We start from the raw sequence: 11,914 nt of genomic DNA, 5'->3' as shown, positions 1-11,914 counted from the left end.
TTCAGATTGTCCAGGCTTGGATGGGGCGATTATTTTTCTGGGCGTCGGTCTCTTGCCTTGGGGGGAGGGTCACTCTGTGCAGTTAACGTTGTGGGGTGTTTCGCGCTTGCCAAGTTTGCACTCTCAAGTGCACTTGGCCCACATTATCATATTTTACTTTTTCTTTCTTTTCCAGCCCACGCTCTTCTAAGGGTTATTTTTTTTATTTATTTTTCCCTTTCATTCGCTACACGTGGACATACATAGTTTTAGAGGGTATAATACCTGCCCAAGGTATAAAACACTGTCAGGCGAACATTCTGCCGTTATACATATTATGTAGGCGAAATTATTCTCATGTTGCATGCGACATCCATGAAGGGGAGTGCACTGCTTATGTGGGAGACGGGTGCCTTGCCATTTATTATCAAACAATGTGTCGTGATTAGCAGACCCGGTAAGCCAAACCAGAAGATGTTGTCACTGCTCAATATATACATGTGTATAATTTTACGCCCCTGTACATGACCGCCGTCCCCCACCCCCGTGTAACTTTCAGGTCGCAACATCATCGGGGCGCAAGTAGGTATGTGCATGTTAAGCCGTTGTGCAACGGTTGCTAGCTACACGTGACATGGGTGGGAACCCCCCTTGTGGCTTTTTTGCGCATGTGCACCATTAAAAGGTTAAAATGAACTTGCTCCACCGGAAGTGAAAATTCTCAAAGTGGTAGCTTCATCACGCAAACATGTGTGGCCAAATTGTATAACGCCCCATGGGCTATTAAAAAAAAAAAAAATAATAAAAAATAAATTTTTTCGGGCAGCCAAATCTGGCTACATGGAACAAATTCACATAATTTCAAATTAGAAGGCAAAAATGGGGGAAAAAAAAAAAATAATAAAAACGACATGTATGTGCATGTGTACCGCTGGCCGCTTACATGGTTAGGGGCCACACCGCTACAGGACCGCCTGACCGTCCAGCTCCTCATCCTCCTGCGCGTGGAGGAGAAAGCTGAGGGTGCTTTGGTTGAAGGCGCACTGGTCGAGGGACTTCCTGAGATGCGGGATTATGAGTTGGTGTAGTTCATAGAGGAGGAACCTAAATTTCACGTCAAACAAAAACTGGTTCCGATATATATTCACAATAGATAGGACGATGTTGATAGAATACTCTACATGGAAACTGAATTCTCCACAAATTTTAAATTTTCCATACTCATTCTGAATACGCTGAAAAAAATAAAATGCCGTCAAATAGGTCTTTATATAAGTTAGCAACCTATATGCATAGCAAAAAGGTAAAGAAATTAACACTTCATGTAGAACGTTTTTTTTAATATTACACATAACCTCAATGATGAATTCAAAGGGATTTTTATTTAGCAGTTCTGGTCTTGGCTTCACTTTATTTGGAGGTTGAACAAAATCAGGAAGTTCATTTTTCCTTTTAGCTTCTTCATACTCTGTTAAATTTTTGTAATAAACATCAATTAGGGTTAATTCCTCTTCAACTAGATCCAAATACTCAATTAACTTTTCAGAAGACTTTATGGTTTCGATTGTTTTAATAGTGGCTTTAGTAAGTAGAGCATTTTTTTCCACAGAGGATGGGTAGGATATATCATTTCTAATGGCTTCCTTTTCAATTTGAAGATTCAATTCTTTATCTCTTTCTTCTTCTAAGAAAATAAAATCATCTTCTCGTCTCATCCAGCATCTAATGCTTCTGTGCGTTCCTGATGTTAAGAAATAATTGTCTTGTACATTTATAGCTATGCATGTCAGGACTCCAAAATTTCCATCCATGGTACAGATGCACTGAAATTTTATTGCGTCCCACATTTTTATGAACCCATCCCTAGACACACTAATCAGATTATTACTCTGGTTAAAGAAATGCACTCTGGTCAACACATCACAGTGGGTATGCATCCTCTTGGTGATGCTACCATATTCTAAATTCCAGAAGAACAGAAACTTATCTGCTGAGCTGGACGCCAACACCGTGTTATCGTTTGTTATATCCATGCACGTGATGGGCAGGCTGTGCCCATACAAGGTGAGGTGCAGCTTTAGCGTGTCACTGTATAGTACTTCTATTAGGTTGTTCAGGTAACCCACACAAATGTATTTTCCGTTTGGCGAGTAAATTGCGCAGCTCACTTTGTCGGTTAGGTTGTAGCAGTCGACTTCGTTGAAAGTTAGTTGGGTTGCTTGCCCCTTCATCTCCCCCTCGGATTGTAACTCATCCGATTGGGCTTCCCCCGATGAGTTTATTCGTCGCCGCTTCTTCACTTTCATATCTGCTTTATCCAATGCGGCGCCCTCCCTCTGCTCACCCTCTTCATCGCTCGATTCTCCTATCGATTCATCGCCCACCTCCCGCCAGCACAACTCAAAAACCTTCAAGTAGCTCTCCTCCCCAACAGACAAAAACCGATTCTGTTTCACATTCTTGCACATGCTGATGATGCCATTCGCGTGCGCCTTGTACGAGTGCCTCACTTCAATGTTCCTCAACTCGTACAGGTAAATGTACCCAGTGTCATCGCTAATCAGCATATACTCGTCATCCTCACAAAACAGCGCGTTCGTGCATCCCTCCAGGTTGATCGTGATGGTATTCTGGAAGGTCCTCATGCTCCATACCTTCACGTATTTCTTGCAGATGGACACCAGCAGCTCGTTGTTCTCGGATAGGCTCAGAAATTGTACCGTGCTGTTGTGCCCCTTGTTTATGTCGCACGTCTCCTTGAAGCACTTTGAATAGTCGTATATTTTTTTCTCCACGATTTTGGCAGGCGCGACGGGGTCGCCGCGAGCTTCCTCTTCCTCTTCCTCCTCCTCATCGTCATCCCCATGGTCTTCCTCCTCTTCATCGGCGTCATCACCATCTCCTTCGTTACCATCATCTGCTTCTTCATCCTCCTCGTCGTCATCCTCCTCATCATCACCCGCTTGTGCATCATTTTGGTCACCAGCGTGTTGTTCACCCGCCCTGACGACAAACTCATCCCTTTTAGTCAACACGTCCAGCAGGTTCACCTCGAATACGCTCAAACGGTTCGTAACGTACGCAGCAAGCAGGTAGATGTAGGAGTCCCTCTTCCTCCTGCGGTACACATCCAGGTACTGCAATCTGTACCTGCAGTTGTAATGAAACAAAAACTTTACCTCATCATTGGCTGTATGGAAATGATACTTGCCATGCACAGCCATTTCTTCCTCCACACTTTTCACATTCTCCATCAAGTTCATAAAATCTGTACTTTGGGTTCCTTTAAACTTTTCTATCCTTTTGGCTTCTTTCAAAATAGCTTTTTTTTTTTTTTTTAATTTTTCTACAATTCTTTTTTTTCTATTCTTTTCTGATTTCTTCTGATTCTTCACAGAGTTTATTTTGTACAACTCGATTTTTTTTACATTGGTGCAGCAGAGGAGGATCCCGTTGTTGTCCCCATCAGCGCAGTAGTTGCTTCGGTTACACAATTTCACCGACTTGTTGAGTGATTTCTTTATAACACTTAAAATGTGCTTATCTGTCTCGTCGTTCGAATTGGGTTTAGTGCGGCTTTCAGTTTTCCCCTTCATTTTCCCATCATTAGGGTTGTTAGCAACCTCCTCCTCATCGTCGTCGTCCACCTCCTCATCGTCCTCCTCATAGAGCAGACGTTCCTCTTGCACCTCGAGGCTATCATAGTAGCTCTCATTTTCAACAAGAAAAATCATTTTCATATTTTGTATTCGACTGTTGCTTGTACGCTTAATGGAAGTTAGGAAGGTGAGGTACACCTTGGAGGTACTACTAAACTTATCCTTATCACCAACGTGGATGTCAATTTTGTAAATCTTTATGTGTGCATTGCAAGCGACGATTAACCTCGTGTTCGTTTCGTTAATCAGGATGGAAGTAATTTCTTCTTCACAGTCGACCACAGTCTGTACACACAACTGAATGTTTAAATCCCATACCTTAATGAGGCAATCTTTGGATGCACTGATCAGCAAATTATTATTAACAAAATTATCAACATAATTATTTTTTCTTCTCAAAAATTCAATGTCGTTAACGACATTGGTGTGTCCTTCTAATTTAAATAGTCCTTGATCATTCACCACGTCCCATAGTATCACATTGGTATCCTTTCCACATGAACACAAATAATTTCCGTCCTCATTGAATTTCAATTTATTTATGGCTGATGTATGGCCTGAGAAGGTAGAAGTTACTTTGTTCGATTCTAGGTCAAACACTTTGATGCATCCATTAACATACCCCACCGCAACCATATTCTTATTCTTCGGGTTTACACATATGTGCGTCACATGGTAGGAGAAATAATAATACGGAGCTGTGAACGGCACCGTGAGCTTCTTCTTTATTTCCTTCTCCTGTATATTCCATAGGCCTACACATTCATCATGCCCTGTGGTGTGGGGGAAAAAAATAAACAGCAATTTGAAAAACGGCGTCCTCTTACTCTACATTGTCATCGTGCGAGTGGGAATTCCCTGCACGTCTGTGTGGTCTATGGGCTGACCAGACGACATCTCCGTTTGCTCCTACTTACCTGACAAAATACTGCTGTAGTTCAGAAAAACGCAGTTGGAAGTCTTCGAGTTGACAATGCCAAAGCAGTCCTCAAACTCGTATCTGTCGTACGACTTCACCATCGCTCAATTCAAAAAAATGAATGTGGGGGAGAGGGTGTGGAGTGCTGGCTGGTTTATGGCAGCAAATGGGAAATGGTAGGTCAACTGGGACAGCAAACAAATTTCGCTCCCCCACAACTGGCCTATATTTTCCCTTTGACGTTGCTTTTACGCGGATTTGTGGACCTCCATCGAGCATAACAGAACAAATGTGGCGGTAAACAGAGGTAGCGCAGACGTGGCAACGAAAAAGTGGCAATAGAACAATGACAAAAAAAAAAAAATGTCAGTAAAACCGCATCAAAACGCTTCAGACGAATGAAGATACGAAAAGCCACTTCTTTTCCCAAAGGGATAAAAATGTACTTTTTACCATTTCGCCTGAACCGTTCAGGTAAATTTTTTACCGTTTGCGAAAACCAACTTTTTTCATCTTTATGCCACCGTACAGTGTTATACAGTGGGCAGACCGGACAGTCGTTTTTTTGTATCAGTCAAATCTTCAGTTGAAACTGCGCCGTTGTAAATATATAGAGAGGCGCCATTTGCAACGAGATAAATTTGTTCTTTCGTTTTGGCCTCCCCGCAATAAGTAGCTTTTTGTTTATTCATATGGCACAAATGTTATCTGCTTTTTTTTTTTTTTTTACTTGCTTTTTTTTTTTTTTTTTTTTTTTTTTTTTTTTTTTTTTTTTTTTTTTTTTTTTTTTTTTTTTTTTCTGCAGCAAGCTCCGCATATTTTTCTTGCCCAATTAAACTCCTTGTCGGTTCCACTTCTCTGCAGTGTTCCAAATTTTAATCTTCCAAAAATGGACGTCCAAAATTTTAGAGAAATGGCAATACCCAAAAGAGAGTCAATTTTGAGAAAAAAAAAAAAAAAAAAAAAAAAGCGGAAAATTTACAATTACGAAAGTATGACACATTTGCTGTGATTTGTTCCAAGGGGCAATGAAAAAAATACCCATGTTGATATGCGCCTGGCAGGATAAACAAAGCCAACATTATAAATGTAAAGCAAAATTGCGCCAGTTCAATGCCCCCGAATTGGTCTGCCGTGTATATCTCATGAACGTACGGACGAACTGACATGGCACGGCAGCATAAATGAAAAGTTGCAATATGCCATGCGAACTGCCAAACGATAAACTGCACACAAGAAAAATGCTGCTTTTTACTACTGTTTAAACACGCCGAAATGAAGAATAAGCAGGCGAAAAAAACAGATAGCAGTGGTAACATCCTTAACCGCAGCAATGACGGCGATTATGAGGGGAAAGGGAAAAGAACTAAGGATGGAGGTGGTTGCTTGGAGGGGAACAAACACCCAGGGCGCCACGAAGTAACGAGTGAAAGTTTGCGCAGAGACAATTCAGACTCCTCAAAAGGGAGTGGGAGAGATGAACTCAGGGACGGTATAAGCAACGATCTAGTCGATCGCCTGATAGAGGGGATGCCCATCGAGAATGCTGATGATGGGAATAGTTGCGAACGTGAAAACAGCTACGACCCAAATGGAAAATTTGACCTGGACAAAAGTCTCCACCGCGAGGACAGCCACCCAGAAGGAGTCAACTGGAGCGATGACTTGAGCCTCCTGTGCAGAAGCTTCGACAGCGGAAGCAGCGAGCACTCCGATGATCCCCAGGACGACAGCATCGCAGAATTTATAATAAAAAAAAAAATTTATGAAAGGAACATTGCCATGATTGAGAAACAAATACAGACGAATAAGCTAAACAAGCTAACGCGGGCGCGGGAGGGTCTTCAGGGGATGATCATGCTAATAAAGAATAGGAAATTAAGCTTGAGGTGAGCGCCTTTTTTTTTTTTTTATGGACAGAATAAACAAGTTTTGGTGCGCCCTTCCTTACGCAGGGGAGGAGCAATTCATGCAAAACGATGACGCAAAAAAAAAAAAAATCGTGCCAAATAATATGTTGCAAAAATTGTTTACCAAAAATGTGTAGTACAGATTTACGTGCCCGTGTGCATATGTGGCATATAAAATGAAGTTAGCTAGGGCAATTCGAGGAGAAAAAAAAAAAAAAAAAAAAAAAATTGCGGACAAAATCTCAAATCGAATTGGCCTCACCGTACCACGTGCAGACATATACCCACGTACGTACAGCGGGATAAATCTCCAACCCCCCCACACACACATATCGCGACGCCTGCTTATTTTAAGAGGACCCGTTCTTTGGCTTTTCCTTGGGAAGTGAAATGTTGTCCAGGATGCCCTGAATGTAATTTACCTGACTCTGTCGCATGTAACTTACCATGCTGTTATTTTTTTTGTAATTTTTTACAAATCCAAAAAAGGTTTCTCTCTCTTTAATTAAAGCAGCATATTTGTTCATGACCCGTTCGATGTCCTCCTTATGCACAACTTCGTACGTAAATAGGAAAAATGGATACAGGACGCATAACTTCATTTCCGTTTTTTTTTCAAAATAATCACAATTTAATATGAACAGGAGGAATTCGCTTACTCTTGTCCACACTCCGAGGTACACCTCGAGGAGGGAGCGGCCCGCATCGCAATCCTCCGTGTGCGTTCCTGTGTGGCGCTTTTCATGCCCGTTTATCCCCCCCTGGACGAGTTCGTAACATTTGTAAAACATAAATACGTTCTTCACCAAGTCGCTAAAGTCGAGGTCCTCTATCGGTGTCATCTTCATGGCGACCGTGAATTCGACCATGTCGAGGAAGTGCCTGCAGTGGAGCGATGGCGGGGAAAAGTAAAAAAAATGAAAAGTGAAAAAAGAGAAAAGCGGTAAAGAAAGTATAATATCACCGCGTAGGGTGATTCCCTCATCAGGTGTACACACACATGGGTGTGCAGATACGCGCGTCTAATGGAAAAAGGCGCTCGTGTTAAGGCGGCCTCCTGGGCCCATCACTGCACCAGCAAACTGGCCACCAGTTCTGCACTCAACGTGGCACTAGGCACTGCAAACGAACGCTCAAATGTATAAATAATTACATAACAAATTGGAGGATCGTCTTGGTGTAGGTTGCCCAGTGAGAGACCCGGTCATCTACGTGCGCAACCGCTTCTCCTACTGCACTCATCCCCGCTAATCTCCCACTTGTAACAATTTCAATTTCGTTTTTAAATTTAACAGAGCTTATCAAATGAATACTCCGCAGGGTGTTGTCAATTAGGGTATGCCAATCGTGGGGGAAGTTGTTCCTCTTGTTCGTGTAACAAAGGAAGAAAAATGAAATGTACAAATGAAAGTATCCTCTTATCTTATCACTTCCATATATTATCAACTGTGCAAAGTTGAAATCGCCCTTATCACTGTAATGAGGACAAATAAAATGAGCAGGCAGCTGGAAATCACTCTGTGTTAGCTGTTCAAATATGAACAGAAGATACGAATTGAATTTGAAAACGAAATTGTGTATAATGTTGCTGAATGACTTAAATAACATCTGATGATATTTTTTTTTTTTAACAATGAGTGATAATAGAATGAGAGCATTGATCTGTTTTTTATTATTTATGTAAATTTTTTTTTTTTCCTTTTCGTCCATGGGGTCGTCTTTTTTGTTATAACGCAAGGCAGGCACTTTTATTTCACTTCCGTCATCCGAGTCTGGTTCCTCCACTTCGTCAGACACATAACCCAGCGCATCCTTCTCCACAAATGGCAGGTTCATATGTGCGTGAAGGAAGGGGTTTGCCTGGCTGACAGTGGCCCACTGCGTATTCTCACAAGTGTGTAAAAACACAAAGTCAATACATGCATTCAAAATGTGCATGTGTGTCTGAACAACGGATTCGAGTAACCTCCACTTGTAAAATAAAGGAAGGATAAATTTCCTACACGTATGCTCATTCTTATATCTGTGTAGAGAGAGTAACTCCCTCCGACCGTATTTGTATATTCGCACATAATCGTCCTGATTGAGGTTCACATATTTAAGTACCTTAAAATAGAATTGCTGCATTAGGGTATCTATGCTGGCCAGGAAGTACTCCTCCGTGAATTTATGTGTCAGAAAATGTTCAATTTTTTCCGACCCGCACAATTCCATTTCTTGGTCGTTCTTTGGCTTCAGCAGGTACGCCACGCAGAGCAGCAGGGAGGCGTACTTGACGTACTTGCCGTTGATGATGGGGTCCTTCAGGGGGTCCCCCGTGGTAGCTCCGCCCGGGCACCCCTGTCCAGTTGCCGCACTTGACCCATTTACTGCACTTCCCCCTGTGAGCAGCACGGAGTTCCCCTCCTCTGCCAATTTAACGTTTGTAATTTCGAACAAGACGGAAGCCAATTTGTAACGCTGCACCAACTCCAAGTTGGTAGCAAACTTACTTATACAAATCATTAACGCAGGATAATCATTTAATAAGTTTACACATTTCTTTGCTTGCTCTTTTATCGAGCATTCCCACATAGAATAGGTGATTAAATTGGAAGAGAGCTTTAAAAATTCACAAATTTCTTTATTTTTTACTTTTTCATGGTGTTCATATTTTGCATAGGACAACTTCTTTATGCAGGACTCCACGTTGTATGTGAATAGATCCTTGGTGACACGCTTGATCAACTCACTGAAATCGATTTGATTAGAAAAATTTTCATTTAATTGTTTATTCAATTCGAGCACTAGGGCGATGAAATTTTTCCGCACTCGCAGAGACTTGTCATTTATGAGGTGCTTTATTCTGTAGAATATTTTTGCAAACAGTTTTTGTATCTTTTTATTTTTTGCCATTTCGCTGAACCCAAGAAGGACTTCCACCTTTACGTTGTCGTGTTGCTTCTCCTTTAGGAGCTTATGGATCAGCACTTCCACCAGGGCGGACCTTTTCTGTTCGCTGATTATTTCCCACAGTTCATTCAGGACCTGGGTCGATATTTGCACGGGGGGTGTAACGGAGTGGGGATGAGAAGCGGCACCGCTGCAGAGGCGCGGAAGGTATTTTGGGTCCATTGCGGCACCACTCTGGTGGGCATATTTTGGCGCACTTATTTTTGGCCCAATTTATTTTCCACTGTGCTCACATGGCATATGCACTTGCCCACGGCCTGCAGGACGCAGGCGTTTACGTCTTCAGCCAACTCGAACAGGGCATGATAGGCTCTAGGGCACATAAACGAACGGGAGGCAAGCGGTCAATATGTGCACTACAATGAGTGCTTAGCAGGCGGCAGTGGGCAGCAATTGGGGGGCACTTGCACGTGATGGTGTGTCCCCCATTTTAGCTGTCCAACTTAGCTTACTTCTCCATCGAGGCTAAGTAATTCACGTTCTTTATGCAGGGGTCCTAAAGTAGCACCGTTGGGGGAATAGTAAAAAAAAAAAAATAATAAAATAAAATAAAAAATACAGCAACGGGTTGGTGAAACGGAAGAAATATTCCCCCGAGACTGAAGCTAAAAGGTAGTGCGCTCTTCCCATTTTTGCACCAAGCCAATTTCCAATTGTGAGTTTACCACGACGGGGAAAATCAGCTGAAAGATGCACGTCGCGTTGAAGCGAAGTTTCCAGTTGGGCGACTATAATAGGGTGGCACAAAGGGGGCATTATGCATAAGGGAGATATATATATATTTTTTTTTTCTATGCGAGATCGGTGCATTTTCGTATGTGCATTACACATAGCGTATGCCCGTTATAAATTCCCCCCATTTTGTTTTGTGGAGGGCATTCAAAATGTTCTTCTAGTGACCTACCCACTGGGATACTTACCATGAGGCTCCTCCAAATAATGGGGTCGTAAATTTTAAAAATTAAATTGTTGATGCTCTTGTCCCTTGGCGGAAGGAAGAGAGGGGCCCACGAGTCGTGGCAAATCGTGAGGAAAGGAGGTGAGTAGACCTGACCTATACTTGTGTGCCCTGTCCACATGAGACCATGTAATGGCTCTAAATGCTACGGACAGAAACGATTGCATGTTTTTTTTTTTTTACCCTTTATTGTTGTGGAATATACTTAGAACATTTCTGAATCGTGCCGCAACTTTAATGGGACATTTTAAGGCCAAGTTCACGAGGTGCTCAATTTGTATCTCCAGGGTCTCCTTCATCGGTCCCTCGCAGTTCTGTTAGGCCAGTTGGGGTGTGCGCGGAAAAGGATAGTGACACAAAAATAATTCGCACACTTCGCCACTTGCACTATTAGTGTGTAGTGGTATGTGTCCATTTGTCTGAAGCACTACGCGCAATGTGCGAATAATTTTTGCACAAGCCTACTTCCCATTTGGCTGCATGGGTACAGACCTCCCTCTGCGTGAGTGCAGTGAGGGGGGGGATGAGACGGTGTGTACCCCGCCCCCATTTTGCCATTTCATACCTTCCACGTCGAATGTATAATTTGTGAATAGTGACTGATGCTGTCATGGGAGAGGAGGACTGTGTTGTGCACAAATTGCTGTCACCAGTCCAGAGGAGGAGGAGATTAAGCGGCATGAATGGGGATGGACCATCAGGCAGGTAATCTCATTTGAGGGATGAGACTACCCTCAGATGTACTCCTTAGCAAATGCAACGAGACTACGCCGTTAGAGTAGCGCTCAATGGGATAGGAAGTTTTCCCTTTTATTTTATTTTTTTACGTTAAAAAGGTGAGACGCTATACTTTCGTGTTGAGACCAAACGTGTGCCAGGAACAATTTCCCATCGGGGCTGAGCAAAGGGGAATGGGCGATAATATAGTCGCGTAATTCTTCTTAACATATTTGCAAGCCGCTACGACCCCCCTCCCAGGGTTGGCCCATCTCAACTCCCCTTACTGTGCATAAAACTTTGGCAGGTTCAGTGAGTAGGAACAGAGCAGATAAAACGAGTTGGTGCATTTTTCTGGAACTCCCCATTTTATATATTTGCACAGGTCTTTGTGTTTTTTGAGTTTACTGATGTCTGCTCTTTTGCCCTGAGTGGTGGAAGTGAAGAAGTGGTCGTTCAGGTTGCGGTTAGTGGGGGAGGGGCGGAAAAAAGACAAACATATAAACACGAGTAGACACAGCCCACACGGGTCTACCCTTCAAAAAAAAAAAAAACTCTATACCACAAACCCATGTATGCCTATGCTTACCTCCGAGGAGCAGCTCCTCCACAGCAAAAATATCAACAGGTTAACTTTCACGTAGGAGGAAAATTCATTTTCTTCCAAGTTCAGTTCGCATAACTGGAATAAGCACTTCCCAAACGACATGCGCACTTCTCGGTCGCTTAGCATGAATTGGATCTCTGCGGGGGGGTAGCGGCATGGGGTTAGCGCGATGGGGTAGCGGCATGGGGTTAGCGCGATGGGGTAGCGGCATGG

The 11,914-nt window shown here is 42.8% G+C and overlaps 3 protein-coding genes across 3 annotated transcripts in view; 1 reads left to right on the top strand and 2 right to left on the bottom strand.

Annotated features, from left to right (window-relative positions):
* Positions 1-941: 941 nt before the first annotated feature.
* Positions 942-4,658, bottom strand: AK88_04406 (uncharacterized protein; the record flags this gene model as incomplete). Its single annotated transcript, XM_012482016.1, has 2 exons — positions 942-4,411; positions 4,556-4,658. 2 exons carry the CDS (start codon positions 4,656-4,658, stop codon positions 942-944), a joined length of 3,573 nt encoding a protein of 1,190 aa, XP_012337439.1.
* A 1,174-nt stretch (positions 4,659-5,832) lies between these two features.
* AK88_04405 (uncharacterized protein) lies at positions 5,833-6,450 on the top strand (the record flags this gene model as incomplete). Its single annotated transcript, XM_012482015.1, has 1 exon — positions 5,833-6,450. One exon carries the CDS (start codon positions 5,833-5,835, stop codon positions 6,448-6,450), a length of 618 nt encoding a protein of 205 aa, XP_012337438.1.
* Positions 6,451-6,817: 367 nt separating this feature from the next.
* Positions 6,818-11,914, bottom strand: part of AK88_04404 (uncharacterized protein) — a gene marked incomplete at both ends in the record, with an annotated part of 6,809 nt that continues 1,712 nt past the window's right edge. The window contains 11 exons of the mRNA XM_012482014.1: positions 6,818-7,349; positions 7,621-9,494; positions 9,653-9,709; positions 9,872-9,915; positions 10,085-10,147; positions 10,336-10,403; positions 10,561-10,691; positions 10,943-11,020; positions 11,205-11,274; positions 11,382-11,521; positions 11,684-11,838. Of these exons, the coding sequence (XP_012337437.1) occupies positions 6,818-7,349; positions 7,621-9,494; positions 9,653-9,709; positions 9,872-9,915; positions 10,085-10,147; positions 10,336-10,403; positions 10,561-10,691; positions 10,943-11,020; positions 11,205-11,274; positions 11,382-11,521; positions 11,684-11,838 (3,212 nt within the window). The remainder of the gene's footprint in view (positions 7,350-7,620; positions 9,495-9,652; positions 9,710-9,871; positions 9,916-10,084; positions 10,148-10,335; positions 10,404-10,560; positions 10,692-10,942; positions 11,021-11,204; positions 11,275-11,381; positions 11,522-11,683; positions 11,839-11,914) is intronic.

This window comes from Plasmodium fragile (genome assembly GCF_000956335.1).
Source record: "Plasmodium fragile strain nilgiri unplaced genomic scaffold supercont1.62, whole genome shotgun sequence".
NCBI classification, from domain to species: Eukaryota; Apicomplexa; class Aconoidasida; order Haemosporida; family Plasmodiidae; genus Plasmodium; species Plasmodium fragile.
The sequence above is the reverse complement of the archived record's forward strand: the minus strand, read 5'-3'. Positions and strand labels throughout refer to the sequence as shown.